This window comes from Pholis gunnellus (assembly GCF_910591455.1).
Source record: "Pholis gunnellus genome assembly, chromosome: 19".
Classification (NCBI taxonomy): domain Eukaryota; kingdom Metazoa; phylum Chordata; class Actinopteri; order Perciformes; family Pholidae; genus Pholis; species Pholis gunnellus.
Window position 1 is genome coordinate 16,392,766 of NC_136546.1, and position 27,924 is coordinate 16,420,689.

Below are 27,924 nucleotides of genomic sequence, written 5' to 3' on the forward strand. Positions count from 1 at the left end.
TCTCAGGTCAGGACCAGAGGTTGTGCCCTCGTGGATGAAATACTCTGAACCATTTTCCTACAAGCTCAGACCTCTATGATCTCAGAAATTCAGGGAAGTCACACATGGAAGCAGTATTGTTTTTTTCACAGAAATACACACTTTTTTAAAGGAGCAATCCAAATAAATACATAAGCCGGCAAAAACCAGAACAATATATTAACTACTAGCAAACAACCCGATAAGTGCACATCAGGGAGCAAAAGCAATAGCGAAGATGGTAGGTATTAAAGGAATAGTTTAACATTTTGGGAAAGGTGATATCAGGGTCATATCTACCCGTTAACAATCATCCTACAGCAGCTGGTTAGCTTAGCTTAGCATAAAGCCTTGAAACAGCTAGCCTCTATGCAAAGGTAACACAATCTGCCGACCTCTGACCCTAAAGCTCACTAATTAACACGTTATATCTTGAATGTTTTAATCAAGAAACGTTGTTTTCCTGTTGCCAGTCTTTATGCTAAGCTAAGCTAACCAGCTGCTGGCGAACGCTTCATATTTAGTATGAATATTTAGAGTACAGGCATGAGAATCATCTCATCTGACTCTCTGCAAAAACAGCTAATAAGCATACATATTTCCCAAAATACGACGCAATGCCTTTCATAACAGAATGAAACTATTGAGATCTGTATAATTCATATAAATATATTTGCCAGGTCACTGTGGAGGGAACGTGGCTGTCACTGAAAACCTTGTTGACCTACTTAAATAATCTAAATTCAAAGTATGGCTGGTTAAACAGCGGTTAAAAACACCTAAAAGATCATTTTTTTTCACTGTAAAACACACTAAACTGTACAATCTCTAACAATGGAAATGTAATCAAGGGCAGATTATATTAGATCACATTATACATTGAATGTTTATTCAATCAGTCTTAATGCTAAGCTAAGCTAACCAGCTGCTGGCGAATGCTTCATATTTAGCGTACAGGCATGAGAGAGGTATCAATCATCTTGTTTAATGCAAAAAAGCTGATAAGCATACATATTTCCCAAAATGTTGAACTACTTCTTTAAGAAGGCACTGCATGGAATTATAATCTCTTTCTGCTTCTACTGTCACTGCACACATCAAATGAAAACCATTGCATTTTAAATATATGGTAGAGTGGATTCTACATACTGTTTAGTTTTTATTGTTCATCAAGAACCTGTTACATTATGTGTTTCTTCATTATCTGCCTAATCACTTTCTTAATGAACGTTTGTATTCCCCATTTAAATAAATGGGTATCATTATCTGAATAGCCGATTTTCTGTAGACATCCAACGTTTTGTTTGACTTTCACTCATACTGTAACACATGCTTGAAGACGAAGCAACATAACAGCCCACAATTCAAAATGTCACAGTATTCCATTAACAAAAACAACAAACATAATATAATGTTATAAATAAAAACAGGATGAAATACAAATTAAGCCCAAACTTTAAGAGGATAATAAACATGCACCCGAGACTACGCACTGAAACAGTTAAGACTAGGATAAAAGTCCGTCGTAACATTTAAAATAAGAACATATTTTCAGTTGTCTGACTTGGCTTTGTAATGTCAAGGCACTGTATAGCTTAAATAAGGTTGTTCATGGCTGTAAGTGTTCCACAGGATTTGAGTACACTAAAATAATGTTACAAAAAAACTACATCAAACATAATATATCTCATTGTACACTGTGAACAATCCCAACAAAGGTGTGAGAAGGGTGGGAAGCGTTTGTCCAGGCAAGTACCATGGACTGCAAATATGTTACATATGAAACAATGCCCTCCATGACATAGTGAAACTACTCTGACCTGAAACATTTAGCCTTACATAATGCCAGGTTATTGTGGAGGAAGCCTGGCTGCCACTGAAAACCTCACTGACCGACTTACAGTATCTGAATTCTAAGTATGGCTATGGTTACACAGAGGTTAAAAACAGCTACGGACTAGTTTTATTTTCCACTGTGAAGCACACTCAACCGTACAATCTCTAACAGTGAAAATAGAATCAAGTGCAGATTCATTTTAAAAGAAAGGGGCAATGTGCTGAAATTGTGGTCAAAAAGACAAAAGAATCCAATACAACTGAGTTCAGATATACTTAGGAAGATATGCAATCTAACTGAGATGTAATGGAGATAGACTATATCTAAGTTACAAAGGAGTATAACTGTTTAACAAGATATTTAAAGTCAAATATGGACGTTTGAACGTGCATGTTTTAAAGCCACTACTTGTACAATTCTGACGTGATCACAGCGTCTTCGGGCTCTGAACAGACAGAGCACGTTTTAGCAGCCTGGGGCGGCTTTCGTGCAAGTGTTTTCAATGAAAGTGAAGCGTTCTGCACGCTGCCTCGCTTTTCTCAGCTCTATGCGACTCTCTTGTTTTAAAGGAGCGCCCCGAAGGCCTCGAGTTGAACAATATTCAACTCAGAGCGGAGAAGCGGGACGTCAGTGACATTTCTGTCTCATTGTGGTGACTTTTGCTGGATACCCGGTCCTTAAGATTTTGGGTAAGATGTTGTTAATTTTTTTAAACTATTAGGTAGCAGTTTCCAAACTGCAAAACAATGCTCTGTTTGATCGGGCAACAAAAAGGCGGTGCGGTGCGTCTCACGTTTTCCACCTGCAAAGCGTCCTCTGTCTGATCAGGGTTTGTTTTTTCTATCACCAGGGAGTGCAAAAGACAAAAAGGTTAACATTCCACACATAGTGGCTTTAAATGATAATTCTGGGGATATTTTCTTTATCTTTTAAATATTTATGTCAACAAATCCCACAAAAAGACCAAAACCAACAATAATGTCATCCTGCCTGATTTAGCTGACTCCTCTGTGTCATAACGCTCCATCTTTGAGCCACACTGTTAGGTGTTCATTCATTACAATCTACATGGGCACCGTTGGGTTTGATATATTATTTTAGATGATCCCAAACGTTCACGAGCACAACCAAACGTGTATTAATCCGCTTCTGAAAATAGTCCTGAACAAAACACACTATTTCCTCCTGTTTGAGTAATGTTTGCTAAAATATACAGTGCCCGGCTATTTTAGAAAATGATTTAGTCTTTAAAAAAAACAATGAAACTATATATTCATAATCCATCTTTAAATAACTCACGTCTTCAGCAGAAACAAATGGACTGGAGGAAAACAAACACATCACTGTTTTTGGTCTTTTCATAGAATTTGTTTTTTTAACAAAAATATGAAATATAACCAGCCTTAGACTTCAATTCGGATGAAGCAATTTGCTGTTTTTCCTTTAGCAAAAAAGTAGTATATGAGCGGGAAAGAGAAAGAACCTGAAATCCACAGAATATTAATAGCCAGGTTGCATCCATGAAGGGATTTGGCCACCACTGTTATGGGATGATGTGGTTTCCAACATCTGTGAAGGAATCCTTGAGGAAGTGTTCCCGAGAGAAAGGAAGAATGAATGGAAGTGGTTGTTGTGTGTCCAAATGTTCACTTGGGATTTTGTTTCCTTTTTAAACCCTCAGACCTCAAGTCTCAGAGTTCCCCATGGTTAAAACGATGTCCAGCAAACTATCAAGTCCAGACAGGTAACCATCTTCTCTGTTGCCCTCGACCCATGATGCTCGGTGGGTTAGTTCGTCCCCGTCAGAAAGAGGCGTGGTTTTCCCAAAGTCAATCATCCAGACTTTGGCCCTCCCCTTACTGTCGTGAACGAATAACAAAGAGCTGCCAATCACCTGCAGAGACACAGCGAGACAATGGGGTGTCTAAGCAAACAGGAAACAGTTTTTTTCTTTCTTCTTTTTTTACTCAACTTTACTCTTGTGTTTGCTTCCCTCAAAAACATGATCTCACTTCCTGTTTTGTTACAATGTCTTGCATTTGTGTCCGCTCGCATGTTAGTTTGTATGTGTGTGGAACTGAATGTGTGTGTTGTCCAATTTCAATGACGAGACCTGTTACGCCGAGCGTGCACTGGTGTGTTTGCTCGAGTGAGTTAGTGTCACTAAATGACACTTAACTACCAAATCAATAAATTACTATTTGAATATAAAGTGACGCAAAGTACATGTTAACCAGGACTGGGACTGATTCACCAATTCAAAGGATGTGCTGCACGCTGTTTAGAACAGAAAATATGTCTCCAGCCAGACTACCGAACATGGACATTCACACACCCTGAACTGAGCCCAGTACTACAACAAGTACTACAACATCAACCATTTGCAGTAAAGCAGAAATATTACCTCGTGGGTTTTGAAGAATGGGGAGATCTCCAGAGTGTCTCTGATTTCCCTCAGCCTGCTTAGATAACAGTTCTGGGGACAGAAAAGAAACACAAGTTTTTATTTTTTTGTTCACCCAGTTTGGCCCACTCCTGATGCAGCCGGTCTCTGGTCTGAACTAGAACTGGGCCGTACGATCTATTCTCATGTTTTATAATAACACATGGGTGTTGGATTCATGTGTTGATGTATTTCAATAAAAAAAAATAACAAACACACTCTTAAGCATGCACATGTATCCAATGCTGTCAAATACTAATAGTGTGCATGTGTGTGTGTGTGAAGAGGCCCAGGGAGTTCCCAAGGACTTCCCTTTTCTTCTGACCCAGGAAGCAGAAGGTCGCTTTGTATATGTGTGAATCTGTCTGTTCATATATGTGTGTGTGTGTGTTTCCCATGGGATTGTTAAAACAGCACAGGGAAATGTATCTTGAAATGTAATTCCTCATGTGTTTTTCTGTACCGTTCAGTGGGCAAGGCTATTGTTGGCACACACACACACACACACTACAAACTTACCAGTACGTCCTTATTTCCTTTGACAAAGTCATGGAAGGCTACAGTAACTTGGTCTCTTGTCTTTGTCTTCTTAAAATCTCTGTTCACTGTCCCGTCCTCCTTCTAGAGAGGAGAGGAGAGGAGAGGAGAGGAGAGGAGAGGAGAGGAGAGGAGAGGAGAGGAGAGGAGAGGAGAGACCACAAGCAAAGAGTTCAGCGTTAGGTTTATTAGTACTGGTAGTCAATATTGTAGTCAAGACCACCTAAACCGAGACTTTCAGGGGTTGAGACCAAGACCAGACCGGTGATATCCCCACAGATCTCGAGTACTACAACACAGCTGGTAGTATATGACAAATTATAATTTTAGGGATAATTAGCATGCAAATAAATGTTTTGTCTAGTATATCCACTCTCTGTCGTCATAAACTACAACTCCCAGGCTTCTTGTAGAGACAGCAGCGAAGCAGAGGACGTGAAGGGAAGAAGGAGACGGAGCAGAGGAGAGGATGGACAAGAAAAGCAGAACAAACAATGAGGGAAGGAAAGGAAGGAAATATATTTTTAGAGATTTAGCCGTGAATTAAAGGTCTGAGCAGAGCCATATAGAGAAACACTTTGTTTAATCTCTTGATGTTGTCAAGTCGGAAATTTCAATATGGCAACTAACAATTAGCAATTATTGGTAATTATTCTATTGTTCCATTTTTAGAAAATAATAAAGAATGGGACTTGAATTCACACATTGAGTTTACTCTCCACATCTTACTTACTTATGACCTACCACTTATTTCATCTCAGCTAAACACGATATTTAAAGTGAGGCTTTTGTGTGATTCTTTTTGGTTTTACAGATATGTCGATTAAATCCGCTAATCAATTCGTCGACAAAATTGTATGAGTGTTAGTCGAATAAGAATTTCTGTGGTTGAAGACAGCCATAAGCAGTAGGAGGACTGGAGTATTAAAATCAGTAGTAACAAAAGTACATTTATGTATAAAGAGAACTGGATACCGTGTTGGAGGCGAGGCCCCTTTCAATTCCTATTAAAGTGGTGCATGAAGCCCAAAAGGTTTGACTTCCGTATATAAAATGAAGACGATAACGACCCGGATCTTACAGCGTTCTTTTGCGTAACTTGACCCATAAAGCAGGCGCAGAAGCGTTTCCTTTAACTCCGCCTCCCAGTCGTCGGTCCAGCTCATTCACATGAACCGAGGGCGGAAAATAATGCCGGATACTATTAGTGTATTTCACAACTTTTAGGAGCTAATGATTCAAATAAGGGATATTCAAGTGTTTGTACTGGGAAGTTGATTTACCGACGCCTCTTTATCAATTTAAGTCTTTGGGGGAAAGTATTTTCGGGCCCCATGGCATCGCGTGACGGACCAGGAAGATTTAATTCCACTACGTAAAAATTTGCCCAAAGCCCAGCGCTCTTCTTGGGGGCTTGTAATAGTTAATTAAGTAGATTCCAGAATACCAGCAGCGGTAACCAACCAGTCGGTCGGTTCAGAGAAGAATAAATGAGTGTTTCTTGCTCTGCTGGCTGCCAGGCAACAAGATACTATTTGGAGACACAACTATTTTTCCCTTTAAGGTTCATTTCATGTCACACAAACACACACACACACACACACACACACAAACACACACCGAATTACACTTCTCACATACATACGAGCTTATACAATCTATACATAGACACGGTTACACAGATGCATATTTACAAAATTAGGTTGAACTGCACATGAACCGCATGAGCTGCACATCCACACTTTTTATTTCTTCACACACACACACACATCTCTGTTTCTGGGGATAACCCTCAGTGTCATGGCAACAGACCACCGGGAGGCCACGAATGTCCTTATATAGCCACAACCCCTCAAATAAAGACAGCAGAGATTTGTGTGTGTGTGTGTGTGTGTGTGAGTGTTTGTGTACAATGTCAGTGCCAGATGCCAAGACATAGAGAGCTGCCACGGACAGGCCTCATGTGTGACAAAGGATCTCAAGCACAAACATATACTTCAGAGGAAGTTTCTGTTCAAAACAGGAAGTTAGATCATGACCTTGAAGGACACTCCCACACATACACACACACACACAGACAGAAGACTGGAAGAAAGGAGGGAAGGAAGGCCACACACACACACAAACACCTTTCTCTGTGTGAGTCTTACCTTGACTCCTTCTATCCTGAATCCCAGGGTGGCTGTTGAGCTGATGGTCTCTCTCCACTGCATGTATCTGGGTTTGGTCACCGCTTTCTGGAGGATTTCCTCGGGCGTAGGCGCCTCAGGATCCACCTCCACCATCTTCTGATACATGTCAGGCCTCGGGGAGGGTTTCTTACGAGCCTTGGTCAGCTCTTCCTCAAGGTAGGTCCTGAAGAAGAAGAAGAAGAAAAAAAAGAAGGAGTGTGAAGCGGTGAAGAAGACGGAGAAGAAGAAGAAGAAGGTGTGGGTGACAGACATGAGCACGGAGAGGTAGGAGGACGAGGTGGAGATGAGGAGGAGAGAGGGTGAAAGCGAAGGTGTGAAGAAGACGTCTCTTCAGCTGTTAAGTGCTAAGATCTGGGAACACAGCGAAATGGACGACAAGAAGTCTGGAGAGACGATCATACGGGTTTTAAAGAAACGGAAGAGAAAACAAAGGCGAGTGGTAAAATAATAACACAAACTGTCAGATGTTAAACATCCATCAAAGAACGTCTCCAGTGTGACTTGAAGGACATGCTGCGGTTTTACTGTGCAGTGAGTGAGTGATTATTATTTATTTTTTTATTTTTGTCAGTAGAATAGCAGCCTTATAAAGAGAAATGATCGCCAAAACTATAAAAAATAACCAGCAACCTGCTATGTAAAGAATGATGTCATGTCACGTGTCTTCTCACCTCACTCCCATCTTGCAGTCCATCACACACGGGAAGTCAAACTCAGCCAGCAGATCCTCCATCTGGTTGTATTTCTGGCCGTCCTTCTCTACGTCTCCGTGATAACCAGGGACGTACGGGCACAGGACGTCCCTCATGAGAAGGGACAGACAGCGCTGCTCACATTCACAGTGTTTCTAAAGGAAATACACAGCGAGTTATTGACACTTTATTAGGAAATGCGTGGATGCAACTCAAGTATAAACCTTTTTAATGCAGCAACAACTTGGTCAAAACTTAAACAGCAATTCAAATTTCAGTGTATAATACATATTGTTATACACCAGATACAGCTATTTGAGTCGGTATCGGCCTGAGATCAGATGTCTGGATCGGTGCAGCTCAACATATTATACCCCGAGCTGCACTGATTCAGTATCAACAACACGTGGCAGCGCTCTAAACCAGAGTGCATCACATCAACTTCCTCTTCAACGACAGACAAGGTGTGATTGGTGTGAACGAGCGACTTACTTTTAATATACGTCCGTTGGCTCCGGCCTTGAAGCTCCCTGTAAAAAGACACACATTAAACTGTGAAGCAGCTGCAGAACGTGTAAAGGTACAGTCACTGGGAGTAGCTCGGCTCAGGTTAGTCAGGCTTAAAGTGAGGTGAGAAGCTGGTTTAAAACAACAATCGTGATTTATCACGAGGAAGAGCTGATTTAATCTTATGTGGCTTGAGCCTCCAACCGCCACGACACCTAGCATCGACTGATGTTTCCCCACCCCGATGCTTACCATCCAAACACACACACACTTCCCCTTCAGGCCCTCACCTCAAAGAAAGAGCACCAACAAAGACCGGCTAATACATTGACTCACATCTTCTTTATGTATTCTTATGAATTATGTCATCTGTAATGTGTCCACACACCTGCATGCCCAGCCAGTTGTATCCAGGGATATTTCTTCTTGAAGGACATGACAAACGGCGACCAGTGGACCATGTTCTTAATCTTCTTCCAAGACTTGTGCTACAAACACAAACACAAACATCAGTGATCATCCTTCAGAATCAGGTTTCGCCAACGATGTGCTTTTTTTTTACGCTCCACCAGAAGTGTTAGCGTTTTATTTCATTTATGATATTTACGATCGTTGGCCTTCGGTTCACCGTCCATGAGCGTGTTTAATAAACTGAACTGACACATGATGATGGTATGGTGCAGAGTTTACCAGCTCCATGCAAACATGAAAGATGAATTTAAGGAAGTGTCCTAAATGATTACTCCCTCAGATGGCAGTGTGCAGTCTGTTTAAAATCACCCAGAGATCAAGTTCTCCTCTGAAACTTTTGGCTGACCTTGCTCTTTTTTTTACTGTTTAGTTAAATAGCCTTGAGAACAAAACACAAGTCTTTAAAACATGCACACACACACACACACACACACACACACACACACACACACACACACACACACACACACACACACACACACACACACACACACACACACACACACACTGTGGGGCATCCCTGACACTCCCCCCCCCCCCGCTGTTAAAGGACATTTTAACTAAACTCCGCAGGATCAAACCGGGGTTTCCCCTGGTAACACAAACACACACACTTTCTCCAAGGGCTCTCCCTGTCCCTGGCAGAGGCATTGAACCGTGGGAATGCTGCCACACACACACACACACACACACACATACACAAACAAACTAATTGACAAACTGGGACACACGCTGTCTCCGACACACAAACACACACTGCTAGTTGTTTTCAACATCAACAGTTTTCATCTCAGTGGCGACGGACCGATTCAGGTTTAGTGCAGTTCTCTGTCTTTGTGAAGAAAAGACATTTTAATATCTGACTGTTAAACTCTCTGAATTGTATGTTACCTGTAGTGTTTACTGAGACAAGAGAAGTTTAACACAAGTGAAACATTGAGAAGAGCAAAAACACAAGACAAAAGTAACTTTTCTTGATTCTCCTAAATGATCCCGTTAGTAGATTCCACCTCATTGAAGCTACAATAAATCACGCTGGTATTGAATAACGTGTTCAAAGACATGGTCTTTATGTCTGCAGCATTACATCAGATGGAAAAAACTCCAGATGTCTTGTTCTGTGGGTTTAAACAATGCTTGGCTGTGCAACATTGGGACGGAGATACAAGTGGATGCAGCAGGACTAAAAGAATAGGAGAAAGAGTTTCCTCTTAAAAACACATTAGATGGACATGGACATCATTTTACTCTATGATGGATGTGTACATCCACTTTTAAAGGATCACACCTGGTTAGTGATCATCTTGTGTACTGAAATTCCATATCAAGGTGTGAATGTTAACGGTGTCGGCTCACACACGTAGAAGGTTTCCTCTGGTCTGCAAATATCAGGAGACATAATATTATGTCTACAAATAACCAGAGAAGAAGAGAGATGAGAGGAGGAGGAGAGGACGGATAAGATAAGAGAGAGGAGGACCATAGAAGGAGATATATAACCCATGTCACAGAATCTGGACCTGATGAAAATCCATCTGCTGATAGCATGACTATCTATGGTTAGACACACACACACACACACACCTTCAGAAACACACTCTCTCTCTCTCTCTCTCTCTCTCTCTTTCTCTCTGAGGGGGTGAAGAGTCACATGAAAGGTTTTTTCTCTGCACCACTGAAGGAGAGCGAGAGCGAGAGAGAGAGAGAACTCTGCAAAAAGTAAAACACAAACACACATGAGAGCAGATCACATGGTGGAAACTAACTGAAGGGTCAGCTGCAATGAGTCTCAGAGAGAGCTTGAAACTGATATTATCAGAATCGCTGGCATTTGTGCAACAACGGAAAGTTTGGTAGCAAAGTTCAATAGTTCTAGAAGTCGACTGAATAGATTTCTTGTCATTTGCTCAGACAAAAACGGAAGGATGTCTTTGCAAATTCAGAAAATGACAGAAGAGTCGACGTGGTTTAACGTAGGATGACGAAGGCAAAAGGAAACACGAAGGAGAAGCTGGTACAGATAATCTGCTCCCTCTTGGTCGATTAGTCAACCTATCGATCAGCTTAGTCAGTCCACTACGATTTCTTTAGTCGATTATTAGTTTTTTAGGATTTTTTCATGCTGCATGACATATTTCCAAGAAATTAAGAGTTTAAGTGGTGCCAATATGTGACACTTTGTGGAGAAACTGTAGATTAAAATGTTTTTTTTTGCAGGAGGACAGAACAACAATCTCCACGTGTCAATGTGTAGTTATGACTAGAAACATTTGCAGTTTTCACTGAGTAAAGGTTGAAATGAAACTCCTGCCGTTATATTTAGCTTTCTGATCCACTGTCAGTACATCAGAAGGCTCTGGCTTCTTCTTATCGATAAATACAATACAGATGAAGCCTTCTAGGCCACCAGAAAGGGAAGACAAAGTCAAGCTGACTGTTGACCCCCGACTCCTTTTTTCTACCATCTTTGGCCAGTTTAGCAGAGAGCGCAAGAGTATCAGACTACAGCTTGGTAAGTAGCCAGGATCTGCGCTTTCTCTGTCAACTCAGACTGTCATCCATCTCCGACATTGCCCACTTACAGCTGCTGTGTGTGTGTGTGTATGTGTGTGTGTGTGACAGAGAGAGAGAGAGAGAGCTGTGGAGGGCAAGAGACAGAAAGAGACAAGAAGTCTGGTCTATCTCATGTGTGAGTAATAACAGAAGTTGTCAACGTGTGAAGATTTAGGAACTAGAGACATTAAAATGCAATCAGGTGGAGCAGGAGGAGAGGTTTGGTTTGTATGTAATGAAATAAAAAGTGACTACAACCATTACCAGATATATTATTGCTCAATAAAATCTCAACTCCAAAAGTCGGGCTGTCAAACATCCCTAAACAAGGACTAAATCCAGGGATAAGCGGCCTCCTGTGACAGTCAACGCACAGCTGGAATAAAAGAAACACTGACTGTACGGGCGACAGTACCTGAAGGTGGCTGGTGCGGAGGTGGATGACGGTAATGATAAAGATGGCTCCCACAGACACAACAACACTCCACACTGAATACAGCCACGCAGGCCCCATCATGGCCGATGGGTTTTCTGTCAGACGGATAATCTGTTCAACTGTCCTGCAGCGCAACCAAAACCCTCCTGCTTTTAAAAAGCCAAGCACCTCAGGCTCGCATGCTCCTCTTTCTATGCCCCACGAGATTTACACGCATTTGTGTGTGTGTGTGTGTGTGTGTGTGTCTGTGCAGAGATAAACAATTGTGCATCATTTGATTGGCAAAACAGAGGACAAACATAATCTGAACATGCAAATCTCCACACAGGTCAGAGCATTGGAAAGACACAGACGGAGCTAAGTGTGTGTGTGTGTGTGAGTGGGTGTGTGAGTGTGAATGCACACAGAGTACTGGGAAAATGGAGAGGCTGCGAGGAAAACAATATAGCAATAACTTTCATACACGTTTTTTCTGCTCATGTACTTCTGAGCTCGCGCGTACGAGAGCCTGTTCGCGTTTGTCTCGAATGTGCAGAAACAGAAAGGTTGTGACAGAAGTTACAACACGAGCAGCAACAGACAAAAGGAAACGTCCTAAACAGCTTCATGGTGAGTTTATGAAGCGTCACATCTGGCTTCTTATCAAGTAAAAAATGAGCCAAGCACATAAATACATCTGGATTCTCAGCTTGTGAAACAATAATTTCACAGCTGGCTGGATGACTCGATAAATAGTGTGTGAAAATAAAAACCTTGAGCATGAGCGTGTCCAAACGTGTGACATGTAGATAACAAGAGACTCGTGGAAAGTTTTGAAATGTGCTCAAATTGTGCTCACAGAGGTGATTTGTGTCGGAAACATTTGCGATCGTCGGAACATTTCAGGAATGTGTAACACTTATTTCAGCCGTGAGGTTCGGGTGCTCAAAAGATTGAAGACAAAAAAAGATACACTTTTATAAATATCTGAGATGCAAAGCAGGAAACCATGTGTGAAAGCAATCCAGACAGCTGGCCAATGAGATAACTAAATATCCCGTTAAAAATCAAGTGTTACCGTCCAGTTAAAGTCAATATGTGCAGTTGTGTCCGGGGGGAATAATTCCTTACAGGTAACTCCACCTTTCTGCCATTTTGAGCTTTTTTACCTGATTGAATTGAAGGGAATATACTACTATTTCCGTTAAATAATCTTCTGACTTGTTGTCATTTACATTAGGTCTATGCAAACAATCAACATACAGTATAGTCTCCTTGGAGACACTCCTACCATTACAGGAGTCATTTGCTGCTGTTCATTCCTGTGCAGCATGAAAACAAAAATGGCTTTTCTAGATAATCCATCCGAACAAACATGAAGCCGTAATTTGGTATTGCCAGAGTCTGTGTTCCAGTGTTTTTCCATATCAGTGCGTGCATTATTTTACGCTGAGCTGGCTCTCAGTCGTTGGATAAGGACAGGAAGTTACAGTATGTGGGTCTCCACCAGGAAATAATCCCTCAGAACTCTTCAGCTTCACAGAGTGTTTAACAGTCAGACACGTCTTACGATTCAGTCAGTCACCTCGGTTTCTTTGTAAGGGAGCTCATTTTTATTTCATTTCTTGAAATGGACTTAAAATGATAGAAAGATTTGAATTTTTTTTCAATGAGCAAACATGCATGAACCCAAAACTGGGATACAATTCAAAAAAATCCTCTCTCTCTCTCTTTCTCTCTATCTCTGCCTAGAAAAAAGTCAGCCTCTCATCTTTTTTTCTGGCTCGTTGCTCTCCGACGTCCTCTCTGTGTCTCCTATCGCTAATCCCAGACCAGTTGGATGACAAGAGGAGAGCAGGAAAAACAGTGAAGTTTCCATTGAGATAGAGAGAGAGAGAGAGAGAGAGACAGAGAGAGAGAGAGAGAGAGAGAGAGAGAGAGAGAGAGGAAACGGTAAGAGAAGGAACTTCTTGCAGACAGGAAGTGGGGGGGGTTGCCGCTTGCCTCAGCGACAGTATTTTCCACATCCGCCGCTGACTACAAACAAAAGAAAGAAAGAAAGAAGGCCTTGCCCTCTGTAAACAACAGAAAGAGCACGGAGGGAAAAAAAGAAGCACTGAGGCAAAGAGTTTATATCGGCCCCTTGAATATTATGTGCATCATGTTCTTCAACGTCTGCAGATACATTTTAACGCAACGTGCATTTGCACAAGACAAGTTGTAGAAGTAAGGACACTTACAGATCTTTCTTTTGTTTTTTTTCACCAAGAGATCTGCTGCGACGAAGGGCAAACCGATATCACATAACACATTTGCATGTAGGAGAAGAGAGTGGAGATTGGTGAGAATGGTAGAAAAAACAACAATTTGGGGCAAAGGGTAACTCTGGGTTACACATGTGTAATGTGTGTAGAAGGGGAAACACTGATGCACGCTTCTGTTTTCAACGGAGAAGTGCTGAGGAAACAACAAGCCTGATATCTCTCACCACAAGGTCCCCTTGCAGATACAAATAATGCAACTGTCTTGAGTTTGCAACGTTTAGACTGAGAAGCACACACACACACACACACACACACACAGACACATGCAGACAAAATTAAACTGCAAGGAGTGTGATGCAGGCTAAACCATGTTTGTGTGTGTGTGTGTGTGTGTTAGATGCTTGGAGAGTGCACGATAAATATCTTAGCAACCAAGGCTGGCGAGTGGAAAAATAGCTTTGCAAAAAGAAAAGTGACGGCTACATAAAGGCGAGAAATGGACACCTAAAATAAGGAAACGGTGGTTAGACGTGATGTGGCTGTTCAGTTACGCCGTCGCTACGTACTGTAGTGCGATAAGGATGACTTGTTTCCAAATTGAGGTCACTCTATGGAACATTAAAGAGCACTTCTGACTTTAGATCAAGCCGCAGCTCTGAAACACTCTAAATGAAACACTTTGGGAGGTTTCTTCTCTTGCTCACTAACGAGCAGAATAACCTGTAAACGAGCGCTCGTGTTCATATGCAGCGAATCTGATGTATACAAATTAACCAGGAGGTCTAGAAAACAATTCTGTCAATATCGTCCATTACATTTAGAAATGCAACCTCCAGTGTGTGAACTACACATCCCTTTTCTCTGCACTAACACTTGCATTCATGCATAAAGCAGGGTTTCCCCAGTGAGTGTGACAGCATGTGAAACCACACTTCACGTCTGCCCTGGATCCCGTGCTACTAATAGACACTCCTTCACCCAAAATGTCAGCTTCAGGCGCTGCAGGCCGACCCGACTCCTCATTAACTGGGGGGGGGGGGCTTGAACATACACTCACTCTCACCAGCAAACTCTCACAGAAACACCAAACGAAGAATTGACCGGTGTTTCCCCCCCTCTCACAATAAACCAAGCAGGCACTCTGTAACACACACACACACACACACGCACAAACAAGAGTTGGACACACACCCATACATTTACAGACTCTCTGTCACACATACACACACACACACACACACACAGCTGTGAGAGGGAAACTCAGTTTGACGTCACAGCTTTGCTAGGCAACCGGCCGCTGTGGTAGCGAAGATTTTCCACTGCAGTGCAAACACGGTGTGTGTCTAAGTGTGTGTGTGTGTGTGTGTGTGTGTGTGAGCTGAATTATTTTTTTTGTGCTCGAGGTCTAGTTCAGGACACAAAGAATGAGTTTTCTTCCAGTCCAAAACAAACACTCTTTTATTGTGTTGGTTGGAGGTGAGCTCACATTCACAGTTGGATAAACAAGTGCAGGTGAAGATTCATGTTTGGGTGATGAAAAAGGGAATTTGAGCGACATTAGTGACAGTGTGGCTGTAAAGAACATCCATGACTGTGCAACTATGTGTCTGCAGAGGGTGTGTCGGCGTTAGCAGCCGTTTGTGTGTGTGTGTGTGTGTGTGTGTTTCACAGCATGGGTGCAGTCCGCATTCCAAAAGACGCATCTGTTTATATAATGGCAGCACGTTATGAAGAACAACACGTGTATCGGAACGCTTCCCGAGCTCTTCTGACAGTACGGAGTATCACCACACCTTCTGTTTATGTTCACGGTGAGGCCTTCACGAGTCCGGCCCCACTTCCGCTGTGCTGCAGCTTCTGCTCCGCTAGCTGAAGTTCCTTTCATCAATCTCTGTGAAGAGCTGAAACATGACGGTGGGGTTTTCTGTACAATGTGCAGCTTTAAGAGCAGCTCCCCGACAAGTTTTCACAGCAAGTATGATACAAAAAAATGTAATTAAATTGCAGTTGAAGAGGGTGAAGAAAAATGCTGCAAATTATCTTTTTTTCTTTTAGAATATAAAATGTCATAAAAGATGTGGAAAAAAAGCCAATAACAGTTACCCAGAGCCTTTTCTTTGTTTAACAGTCCATCAACAAAGACATTCATCTCATTGTGATATAAGTCAGATAACAGCAGTTAATCTTCATAATTGGGAGACAAGAGCCTGCGAATGTTTGGCCTTTTGTGTTTGATAAATAATTCAAACAATTGACCCATTACCAAAGCTAGCAGTAATCTTCTGTAAGTGTTAGCAAGTATTCATGGGCATTATCTTTAGTCTTAATGCTATTAGGCAAGTTGTGTTTAAGAACTCGTCATTTTGTAGTCAAATCCTGTAATTAAGAAAAACAGTCTTGGGATATCTTCTTAGCAAAGTCAATTTTCGAGCGTTTTGCTTTTTCATGTATGTCCGTGAGGTCTGATGTGTAGCTGTTTAGTGTGAAACTGCTGTGATGGGCGTGGAGCTGATGCTTAAAGAAGAGAAGTGCACATGAAAGCACCTCAGCAAAGAAGTAACTCTGCTGCTGGCAGATTCTTCTCTTCTCATTCCTCACAACTCAACTGAAATTTTGAAAACAACTAAAGAAAAAAACAACAGATGCCAATCTTTTGCAGGTGCCCCTTTTTGCTGCCAATTTACTAGGAAAATATACCGCCAGTACATTTGTGCCTTCTAACCTTGGAGAGATGCCCAGCCGTCAAAAGATCATCCAGACGGTGTCTATATATGGCTCTGCTCAGCTTCCAGCCTCGACTTGTTAAGCGTGTACACTCAGAAATGAGTTGATATGATCCAAAAGCTGATGACCACAGCTGAACAGTGTTTGTACAGGAAATTAAAATGTCACGCTTACTTGAGTGAATAACACAAAGGAGCACTAATGAATTAAAGCTACGGTGGAGGGGGAATCGATGTAACCCTTTAACTCTGATACATGTATTCTGGTCTTACTCTTGTGTGTGTGTAGTGTCACCAGAGCTACACTTATCTGTGTGTATCTGAGTATGAACACTGTCCTTTAAGTGTTTAATGATAAATGCCAAATAAAGCCGTGTCACTCCTGCAATAAATAGCAATGAGAAGAAGACTTCAACCTGGCTAATCTGCAGCACATATTGTAACAACTTTTCCTTTCATGCTTCTCTTTTCTTCTGCCAGTCTTCCTCTCTCAGTATCGCTCCTCTTCTCTCCGTCTCCTCTCCTCTTTCCTACACACCTCCCACACAAGCTCTATGTGTTTCTGCATGTTTGCCTCCTGCATACATACACCAGGTTTCCTTCAAAATCTACGGACAAAGAGCACGAATAAGCCGCATGTTTGACATCTTTGTGTGTGTGGGGGGGGGGGGGGTTCCCCATACTTTTGCTATAGCAACAGTAAGCCCCGCCCCCTCAGTCAGCTTTGACTTCCAGCAGGAGCGCCTGGATCGAGGAGTGACCACAAATATGCAAAGAGCGATACAAACACTATTCAAATTCCATCAGCCAAATTCATTTAAACAAATCGTTTGGAATGGGGAGAGCTGGGTCATTAGTTTAGGGAGGGGTCATTTGATTAAATATGCAATACCTAAGCTGGAAGTCTTGAAAATCATAACAAGAACATTACATTTCTCTCTGCTGCTGCCTCTCATAATGAGAGCAAACGTGGAAAATTAGGTTTGAATGATTAGCATCTCTCCAAAATATGTCTGGAAATATGCAGATGCTGCATTGATCGCAGGGTGACGAGTATTCAGTCACATGGGGGACACCTCTTCGTTTTAGAGCTCATGGATGATTCATGATGGTTCGACTGGTAGGAAGTAAACATGATGAGCACATCCCTCCTGAAGCCACAGTTTGAAGTCCCTAAATAAAGCGACACGTTTGGGACATTGTTTCAGAAACACTGGTAAAAAATCTGTTATATAATCCTTCGTTAGATCGTGTTTCAAAGCAGAAGTGAAATGGCCCCGTGAACTCATCCTGGCTACAAACAAAAAGACATCCACCCACCCACCTACACACACTCACACTTACTCACATGCACACACACACACACACACACACACACACACACACACACACACACACACACACACACACGCACACAAACCCAAACAGGCCTCAGCCTCCTCTTTGAACGTCCTCCAAATGCAGGCAAAGCCTAAGTGTGTGTGACTGGCAAATTCTCTTGCTTTCCCTTGTTTCAATCACCCGTGCGCTCTCTCTCTCTTACACACACACACACACACACACACAGACACACACACACACACACACACACACACACACACACCCTCATGTTACCCTCACACTAATAACACCCCTGCACACACACACACACACAGGTTGGGGCACAGAGCTAGCTTTGTTACATTGAATGTCAACCATTACTCAGGCAGAGAGCTCTGGCCAATTTGACACAGGAGCACCCAGCAACATGCACGGGCACATTCGAACACACAACACACACACACACACACACACACACACACACACACACACACACACACACACACACCTTTTGAGGCACAATCGTTAACAGAGACCCACAGACAGACTCTTAACCAGATCTGGCAAGATTAGTTGCAAAATCGCCAGTTCACTAGTCTTTGTCAACATTTGATTATTTCAAATTCTAAACATGTTGATGTTTATCAAGTACCACGTCCACCATCTTAGTTTAGCATCATGCTAAACTGGCTAATTAACACTGTACCAAATTAAATCTACTTTAAATTAATCTAAAGAGATATTTCAGAGGATAGATAAACCATTTGACCTGTTGGTGGCGCTAGAGGAAAGGTCTGGAGATTACCAAAGTCAGAGGGCTTTATCCTCTGAGGACCATGAATGTCTGCACAGAATTCCAGGTCAATCCATCAGATAGTTGTTGAGATATTTCAGTCTGGACCAGAATGGTGAACCGAACGACTTTGCCATTGTCTAAGAACATTTTGGAATATTCCTGTAAAGATATCCCTTGACAATTCTATTTGTCTGACTTTTCCTTTGTGAATGATATTTGGCAATCCAGGCGAATGCAGTTTCCAAAGGTCATCGCCATTCACAACTACAAAAGGTCTCCACTGAACACACACACACACACACTAGCTGACTTGGCTCTACTTACTGCTCTCTGTTGAGACGTGAGGACTGCAGGGTCGAGAAGCTGCTCCCCTTTCTCGGTATCACTGGAAATATCCTCCTCCGACTCTTCCCAGGACGAGGAGAAACCGGCCGAGGAGGCGGAGGAGGACGACAGCTTCCTGAGGGAGTGGGTGGAGAAGTTTGGCCCCGGGACGGGGCTAGAACCGGGGCTAGGGCTGCAGCCGAGTCCCTGGTCTGAGCCAGGGCCTTCAGAAGTTTGAGGCTGGCTTTCCAAACCGTGGTCAGTTATGATGACTGCGGGGATGGAGGGAGGGATGCAAGGAGAGTGGTTTGAGGTGTGATCAGCGTCCGGCAAACAAGGGGGGCTCTCCATGCTTTGTGTCAGAGGAAAAGCATTGATTTCTGGGTTAACCTCCGACATGTTTGCCTCTGTCTGGAGCGGCATCTCAAGACACGACCGGCCCTCTCTCTCATCTCTCACTTCTCTCTCTGTCCGTTCTCTTTCGTCTCCCAACATCTGTTTGTTTTCCTCCCCTCCCTCTTTTTTCTCTCCGTCTGTTGTTGCATCTGGGTTTAATGTCTCAAGGAAACCCTGAACGGCAGACGGTCCGTCTAAACTGGTAGTTTGCGTTGTCGTTTCTGAATGGCAGCCATTTTGACCGATCAGTGTCTTGTTTTCTGCGTTTGTTTTTGTAGCACTGTTGTCCTTTTCAACTTGTTTCCTTCCTACTCCTCTCCTTTCTCCCTCTATGGTTTCTTCCTCCCTTTCTCTTCCATTTTGCACAACACAGAGACCTTTACTCTCTAGCGGGTGGGTCATTGGGCATTCAGGGGCTGTGTTCCGCCTTGGAGAGCGAGGGCTGCGCTGGAGCTCAGTGTTGAGCACTTGGGCACGAATTCCGGAAATGTGGGCCTCAAAAATGCCCACTTTTCCCCGGACCTGGAAGACGCAGAAGACAGAGAAACTAAAGGTTTAAATGCAACTACGGTTTGGTTTCCTTGGTTTAACTATAAGCAAGTTTACTCTGATGCATTTTTTCACATTTGGGTCATTTCACAGGTGCACTGATCAACAACGTGACAAAATATAACAAAATATCATCACAATCTCCTACCAATGTTATGAAAATGGAAAAGAAAAAAGCTAACTCTAGAGTTTCTCAAAATAAGTGCGTGAGTGCCAAATGTGGGTTGGCTTTCAAAAAAGAAAAAAAGAGGACAAATAAGGAACTAAATGTATAATGTTGTAATGCTCTACACTGTACATTGATCATCAAATTTAAAGTCCAAGTAGTCTGAACCTGATAATCACATTCTGGTCTATCTTTAGTTGAATCAATGCATATTCATTTACATTAGGAGATACAAACAGTCCAAAGCAAAACAAAAGCCGACTAGTCACATGGACTCACAAACTTGATTACTGGAGAGATTGTAATCTGAGTTCAGGGAGGATGGATGATGACGGTAGGAGATGCTAATTTGAGATGAAGCTGAGAAACATTATTTAAAATGACAATATCGAGTTAAAAGCCCTTTCTCGGAATGACAAAGACTGGAAGTCCGAGTTTCCAGCTTTCCGTATCGTAACAACAACAAAGAAAAACCGATTACTGTGTGAACATCCGTTCAAACACTCGTGTGGTGTTTCCCTCTTCTGCTTTTGCCCTGCTCAGCTTTCAAAGATTGAGTAACTGCAGCGTTTTAGGATCAACGAAGCAGAGTGAGAGTAGTGCTTACTGGCATTGTTCTGACTTGCCCAACAAATTTGTAATTAGGCCATAAATTCTTCAGTTTGGATACACGGTGGCTCCAGCATTCCTAGATAAAGACAGAAGACAAGAAGAGCTGCACATGTAAAATCACCTCGACGTTCTGCAGCTCTCGGTGTATCTGCAGCAGCTGTGCCTGGCGTCTCCTTTCCTCCCTCCTCTCTCCTTCAGCCGTCTCCCCTCCCCTCTCCTCCTGCCCCTCTCCTTCCCCTCTCTCCTCACCGCCGGGCGAGCTCAGCCGTCGGACCCGCTGGCCCACATTGACTCCTAGGAGCTCCGGGCTACGCGGGGAGGGGGAGCGGGCGTGGGGGCCGGGGGAGAGCGAGGATGAAGGGGGGAAGACAAAGGTGCGACCCAGGGTCCGAGGGCTCGTCTAGGAGCGGACACACAAGACGGGATTATCAAGTGATGGTAATTTACCGGTGGAAATGCCATGTGGATCATCATTTTTATACTTTAATTATGACTTTTATTTCATATTTGTTTTTTAAAAACATATATATTATGCACCATCAGCCCAACATGGTCTTAAACAGCTCCTTTGCTTGTACATGTTTGTTTTTACTTGCCCAAAATTGCCTTTGTGAATTAATAAAGTTCTAGTGAATTTAAATGAATTGCGAGAAAATGATCCGCGGTTATTTGCCACTATACTGCAAAAATGACCAGTACTTTTGTTATTGTTGTTCTTTGATTAATAACTGATTATAAAAAATAATTATATTATTAGACTGCATGTTATGATGAATAATAGTAGAGACTGTACAAAAGAACCTTTGTGGGCTCCCAGATGACTAGTGCATGGACATGTGCACGAGTTGTAGAGATCGCTGTCACACACAGCAGCCTTTGACCATAAAATCATAAAATCCTGCCGTTGGTTCAAACCACAAACGAACCGAACCTTTAACCTAATAATGAGTTCAACTGCATCATTTGTAAGAGAATATATGTGATATTTCTTCTTTCAAAAGTGATAACGTCTTTCTTTAAAGGGCACTGTCCTCATGTAACTACCATCAGAACTTTTAGAAAACAATCTAAAAAAACACGATGAGTGTTTTCAGATTTAGTTACCTTAGGGCTGGTTGGGCTGTAGAGACCTCCACCCGGCGCTCCCCCACCCAGTAACGGACAGTAGGTGCTGCGATCTGGAACCGGCAGCACAGGTCGACCGACTGGACTGGTTCTAGATCGAGAGGTGGTACTAGAGGAGCCTGGCTGGGTGTGAAACTGATTACTGCTGCGGAGAGGAGAGGGCTGGTTGGTTTCTGTGTGTTCAGGCTATAACTATCATAAGTTTTGCATTTTGTGGCCTCTTTACAGAAAAAAACACACCCAGAAATATAATTCAGTAGCTGGTTATGTATCAAACACTTACATAATGCTAGTATGACGTAACAAAGCTACACATTTCAGCACTAGGACTGGAAGGTAACTATGGGTAATCTGATTAACCGTCCGGTCTGACAGGTTCCCAGCTGCAACACAACAATACCAACCTGACATGTTTTAAGTATGCAGAAAACAGTGCGGTCTAAAAGCAATAACAGCCAATAAATGTGACAGAAACAAAAACACGGACCTGTTCATGACTCCAAGGCCGTTCAGGTTCAGGGCAGAGGCTGCCATCCCCGCGGCCAGGCCAGGGGCTTGGAGTGCTGGGTACACATCGGACGATGTCCCCTGAAGATGCAGGTCTGGAGGTCTGGAGGAGAGCGCTCAGTGTTTCGTCTGCATTCAGTCGGCAGTCGGCAGCTCCACACTGCTGGAGAAAGAAAACAAGTGGAGAGAGTTCATTTTACTGAGTCTAACCTTTTAGATTCATAATAATCAAAGGGTTATTATGGGAAACAGCTAAATAAAAGCCCCGTTTCAAAAAAGGACAGACGCTGGAAATTCAATTTTCCATCCCTAACCACGTCATCATGGACAAAGAAGATTATTCATGTCGTGCTGTTGTTAACTCAAGACAAAATATATCATTGTTCCAGCTGGGATTCAAACTAAATGACAGAAAGAAAGTGAAAGGAATGGACATGTTCCACGCACTCAAATAATTTGCCTTTTCTCCTGTTAATGTTTCATAGAGGCTGAGATTTTTAGAAGGCTAATTTGAATCAAACAGCAGTTTTATTACAATCCACCTCTCCATCTAGTAAATCTACACTAGAATGTCTTCAAGAGTTCCACACATTTAACTGTAGGAACCTTTTCACAGCTGCGCCCAACTCATCTTTGTTCTAAAAGTGACATTCTTTCAGGGAGAAAATGAGGGCGTGGCGTGGAAAAGGGCAGAAAAGATGGAGCTATGGTGACACATGCAGAAAGGGGGAATAAGAAAGGGCAGAAGGTAGAAAGAGAGAGAGAGAGAGAGAGAGAGAGAGAGAGGCAAACAGATCAAAAAGTGGCAGCAGATTTAAACACAGAAGAAGAAGGAGAGCTTGAAAGTGGGGAAAACATGGAGGAAAGGCAACAGCTGTAGGAATCTCTTTGACGTAGATAAAGACGTGTGGAGAGACATGTCGATGAATGAGTGCTTCTCTTCTTTTTTCTCCGCAAAAGACAGACTAGAGCATTATTTAGCTGTGCAACACGGCAACCGGGGTCTAGTACTCTGGTAGGAAACTCCTTCACGAACCAAAAGAGGTCGTAGTAGCTCCTGAATCAGGAGGGTTGGACGGTGAGCTGCTCTGACGTCTGCTGTTTTAAGGGTGATTTAGATGGACCCTCGGGGGCCCCACTCACCACACTGCCAGATGTCGATCATCATTTATCGAGTCCACACTCGGAACCGGAGCGACATGTAGCATCACGTCCTGCTCCCAAACAGGTAGAGACAGCTGAAACAAGCTATGCAAATAAGCTTCACTGGAGTCGACGAGTGGTGTTGTCGAAGCTGCGCAACACTTTGCAGAAATGCCCAATTTCACAACGGATTCACCGAATGTGTTTTTAACTTATTATCATTTTCAAGCTTAAAAAATGCCAAATGCGGCGACGTCCACAACTCCAGCGCCTCGTATTTGATTCAGACGGACGAGTGATGACCCAGAGCCGGCTGACTTACAGTCTGCTTTGTATAACATGTGAGATAAGCATGAGCGCCCATTACTGGTGTCTGGACTACAGGCAAATCTTTTTTTTTTTCCTTTATGTATTTCAAATGCCAAGTGAGCGTTTTACACAGAAATTGATGAGATGTTAAGTCATTTTTCCTTTCATGAACAAAGTTCTATCTCATCTTAAACGCGACGTGTGCGTTTGCAGAGAACAGAAACACATTTGACATGTTTTTTTGCACCATGTGATCACCCGCAAAACTAAACTGAAGCTCCGACATCTGGGAAAAGGAATGCTGTTCTTGGGCTCATTCAAGCACACAGGTATTGTTGTCATCGTGTGCTGAGCTGCCAAAAACTGCCCTGGGGGTGTGTTTTTGACTCCAGATAAGTTAAGACATCAGGTCATGAACTAGAGGGTAAACAAGGGATTTCCTTGTTGGGGAGTGACGCAGTTAGAGAGAGGCAGGAAACAATCTTGATGGCTTCTCTCTTGAGTAGTTTACTACACTTATATCCCCTATGTGTCAGTGAGAACAACACGAGTTAGGCCTCACGAGTAGATAAAATGAGAGGGGGGGGGGGGGGGGGGGGGGGGGGGGGGGGAAGAGAGAACACAGTGCAGGACAAGGACCAAGAGACAGAGGAGCGAGGAGGGAAAGAGAGAGGTGTTCACGGGCTATTTTGGTTCCGTCGTCTATTCTGAATCTTTCATGCAGAAGTAGCGGATTTACTTTCAGTAATGAAGCAGCGGCACTGGGCACCGGGAACACACATCACAGTGCATGTTGAACATGGTTAGCTGCATCCCAAAGACTTTTTCTCAGCTCAGGCTCAGACTTCTCTGAATTCTGTGCTCGGGAATCGTCAAAAGTTTTCAATATGAAAGTATGAAATAATTAAACCCTGAGCTGATTCGACTCTCAGGTGTGGTCGGTCTCACGTTTAAAGTTGCTTCACAAGAGAGAAGGCCTCAACAGAAGGACAACATGTAACAGAGGATGTCTCCTACAGCCTACATAAAACACATGTTGTCTCCTGGATCCCTCTCTGACGCCCACTTGTCTCCGTCTCTCTCACGCATAATATGTCCAAAAAGATACATGTGTCAGCAGAAAATACGCTCGGGTATTCATGATTCACCATATTGACACTATACAAACAGCTCCAGATGTCATATTAGTACCAATTAACAACAGCAATGAAGCGGGGTAGTGAAGCAAATCAAGGCTCTGGAGATGACTTATGACTTATTTTGCCATAATGATATTATAGAAATGCAGCATTTAGCACTCTAAAAGGTAACAGACTCCGGTGTTGATGAGTCTGTTTTAACCGCACGTATACCTTCTGAACGCTGTCCGTGTTTCAGCGCGGCCTCATGTCAGGTTGAGTGGGACTGCTTGAGCATTCAAACTGCCCACTCGCCTACACAAGTGGGCACTAAACCTACGCACAGACGTCTGAGCGCAACGCAGTGCAGAAAAGGTTTTAAAAGATGCTGAGGCCGACAGTTCCTTGAAATTCAAACGCAGATGGCAGTATGATGATATAATAATGAGTCAGATATTTTTATAAAGTTTTCTATCACAATATAATAATTTGATATCTCTGTAGCAATATATGCCACAATATAGCAGGTTTTCTGGTAATTCAATAATTAAATTAATAATAAATAATAAATGTTTTTTTATATATACTTCTGTAATAAATTTAAGTATTTTCTCATTTTAATAAGAACTTTAATGCAAAACAATCAGATTTTCTGAGAAATTTCAGTTGGTATGTGCTTGTTATTATCAACAAGGTAATTGTGTATCACGATATCTCAATATAGGACATTTCATCCAAATAAAGATAAATGATAAATGATCATATTGAATTATCACCCGGTCCTATATTTTGCCATCCTGTTTATGCTATTGAAATCCATTTTATATCTCTCAGGACTAATCTGTGGTAATGTTGGCTTTTTAAATGACGTTTTGCAACATTATAATGTAACCTTATTAGTCTGGTATTTAACTTCCTAAATTAGCCCCCCAAAAGATGCTCTCCTGTCTGCTATTTAATACAGTATTTCTTCAATAGAGTTTTCCAGAAAATTAATTGGCAACTATTTTGATAATAGATTATTATTTGTTTAATTACTTCTTTTAAGCAAAACATTGACAGATCCATCTTTTCCAATGTGAAGATTTCTTTTTAACGAGATGACATTTGGAAAAAAATGTCACTATCGTCTGTTGTTTTATTGACCATTAATCGATCAATGGAGAAAATACTCAGTAGACTAAACGATAATGAAAGTTGCATCCCAAGAAATAACCTCTAACCAAATGCTAATGATCTAATGCTAATGTGAAGCAAGTGGGTTCCTGTAGCTGGTCCCATTGTGGATCTGGTTGCAAACTGGTAAAATAATCAATTAAGCCCCAGGTGTGACAAATGTGTGTTGTCTCCTCCAGCTGTGTTTTTATCATCAAACAGTGATGTACAAAACATTCAGGTGTAGCTGAAGAGCAAATGTGTACAAAATCTGTAAAAAGCTGAGTTTCAGTTGTTTGGATGTCAATATTTGAGATAACATTTGCAACAGTGTTAGAAGCTAAACATGAATGTATTTCATCTGTAATCACAAAACATATATTAAGAAGTAAGTCCCGAGAAGCCTACATACCTCTGCGTGTAGCCTACTTAATGCACATTTTTAATTGAAAATAAGAACACAAATGTTTTTAAAACTACTTAATTAGTTTGATTTTCTCCCCTACTGATCGGGTAGGCCTGTAATCCTGACCAAGTTGCCTCTCCATCTACAGCAGAGGTGGTGTTATTAAAGTGTAATAAACAATAACCTCCTCGGATGGAGGTCCTGGTACCTTACCTCAGCGCTGGGCCGTCCTCTCCGACGCTTTTCTCCGGGACACTTTTATTGGTCTGGAGTGATATTGCAGACAGACACCAAAAGCTGTAAACCGAGGATGGCTCTTCTCAGTCTGTGTGTCTGACTCCCACAAAGACACGGCTCCTCGTGCACCAAAAAAACAAACGTATGATCTGCTCCTCTTGGGTTGCGCGTGTGTGTGTGTGTGTTTCTTTTTCCATAAACGAACTTCTTCGACGCTGCCGCGGGACCTTTTTTCTTCACCTTTTCACCCAAAAAGAAAAAATCCTCCTCCACAGAAGAAGAAGATAGAAGAAGAGAATGTTTTCTCTCTGGTTATTTTAGGAAGAACTTCAAAGCCTTTCGTGCCGAACAGTGGAGTCCTCTCTCAGTTTGCATACATAGTTTCTTGGGAGGTTTCTGTTGTCAGTCATGTGTGCTGCTCGACACCACTGTGCGCGTAGTAAAGCGCTGTTTGTCTGTGAGTTTGAAGCCGGAAGCGACAAGACAGCCTCTCTCTCTCTCTCTCTCTCTCTCTCTCTCTCTCTCTCTCTCTCTCTCTCTCTCTCTCTCTCTCTCGCTCTCTCTCTCTCTCTCTCTCTCTCTCTCTCTCTCTGTCGCTCTCGCTCTCTCTCTCTCTCTCTCTCTCTGGTTCACTCACTGAAACTGGAAAACCGTGCGCGCGTTGGTTTGTTGTCGCCAGTTTCAACACGCACGTGCAGTGCGGGGAAGCCCTCAGAAAAGGCTATGTGTGCACAAGCGCGCGAGGTACTTGGTAGGGATTCTGCAGACTTAAAGCTGTGCTACTTCCCAGGTGCCCATTAATGCATCGCTAATTAATTATAATCCAGTGATGTGGCATTCTGAAACTGAGATCTGAGTACTTCTACCAACGGCGATACACCAAATACTTTATTACAAGTCGGCTATTATAGGTAGAATTCACTTCAGCATGTAATGTAAGTATCAAAACGTGCTCACTATGCAGATTGTGTTTAATTACTATATGTATATTTGGCCTAGCTGTATAATGTTATTGGATTCGTACAGCTTTATTAACATGTAACACTAATTTGATGTTGTTTGTTGTTGTTTTTTGATGTCGTTAGTAGTTTAAGGGTGCAGTGTGTAGG

The 27,924-nt window shown here is 42.5% G+C and overlaps 1 protein-coding gene across 3 annotated transcripts; it reads right to left on the bottom strand.

Moving 5' to 3' along the window:
- On the bottom strand, positions 1 to 27,229 carry LOC306711841 (inositol-trisphosphate 3-kinase B-like). 3 transcript variants are annotated; one of them, XM_079180901.1, is made up of 12 exons: positions 26,792 to 27,229; positions 22,428 to 22,607; positions 21,920 to 22,085; positions 20,937 to 21,215; positions 19,093 to 20,010; positions 8,615 to 8,714; positions 8,212 to 8,249; positions 7,699 to 7,874; positions 6,986 to 7,190; positions 4,818 to 4,919; positions 4,260 to 4,331; positions 1 to 3,749 (listed from the first exon to the last, which is right to left on the bottom strand). In XM_079180901.1, the coding sequence occupies exons 2-12, from the start codon at positions 22,472 to 22,474 to the stop codon at positions 3,540 to 3,542; spliced, it is 2,313 nt and encodes a 770-aa protein (XP_079037027.1). In that variant the 5' UTR covers positions 22,475 to 22,607; positions 26,792 to 27,229; the 3' UTR covers positions 1 to 3,539. The 3 variants fall into 3 exon arrangements, with proteins under 3 accessions (XP_079037027.1, XP_079037028.1, XP_079037026.1); XM_079180902.1 differs by having other exon boundaries at positions 21,920 to 22,082; positions 22,428 to 22,610; XM_079180900.1 differs by having other exon boundaries at positions 22,428 to 22,610.
- Positions 27,230 to 27,924: the final 695 nt, after the last annotated feature.

Coding starts and splice junctions, on each gene's coding strand:
- LOC306711841 (XM_079180901.1), bottom strand. CDS start 22,474: ATGGCAGCCTCTGCCCTGAACCTGAACGGCCTTGGAGTCATGAACAG. Junction 21,216..21,919: donor ACAGCCCAACCAGCCCTAAG/GTAACTAAATCT, acceptor GTCCGCTCCTAG/ACGAGCCCTCGGACCCTGGG. Junction 4,920..6,985: donor TCAGGATAGAAGGAGTCAAG/GTAAGACTCACA, acceptor TCTCCTCTCTAG/AAGGAGGACGGGACAGTGAA.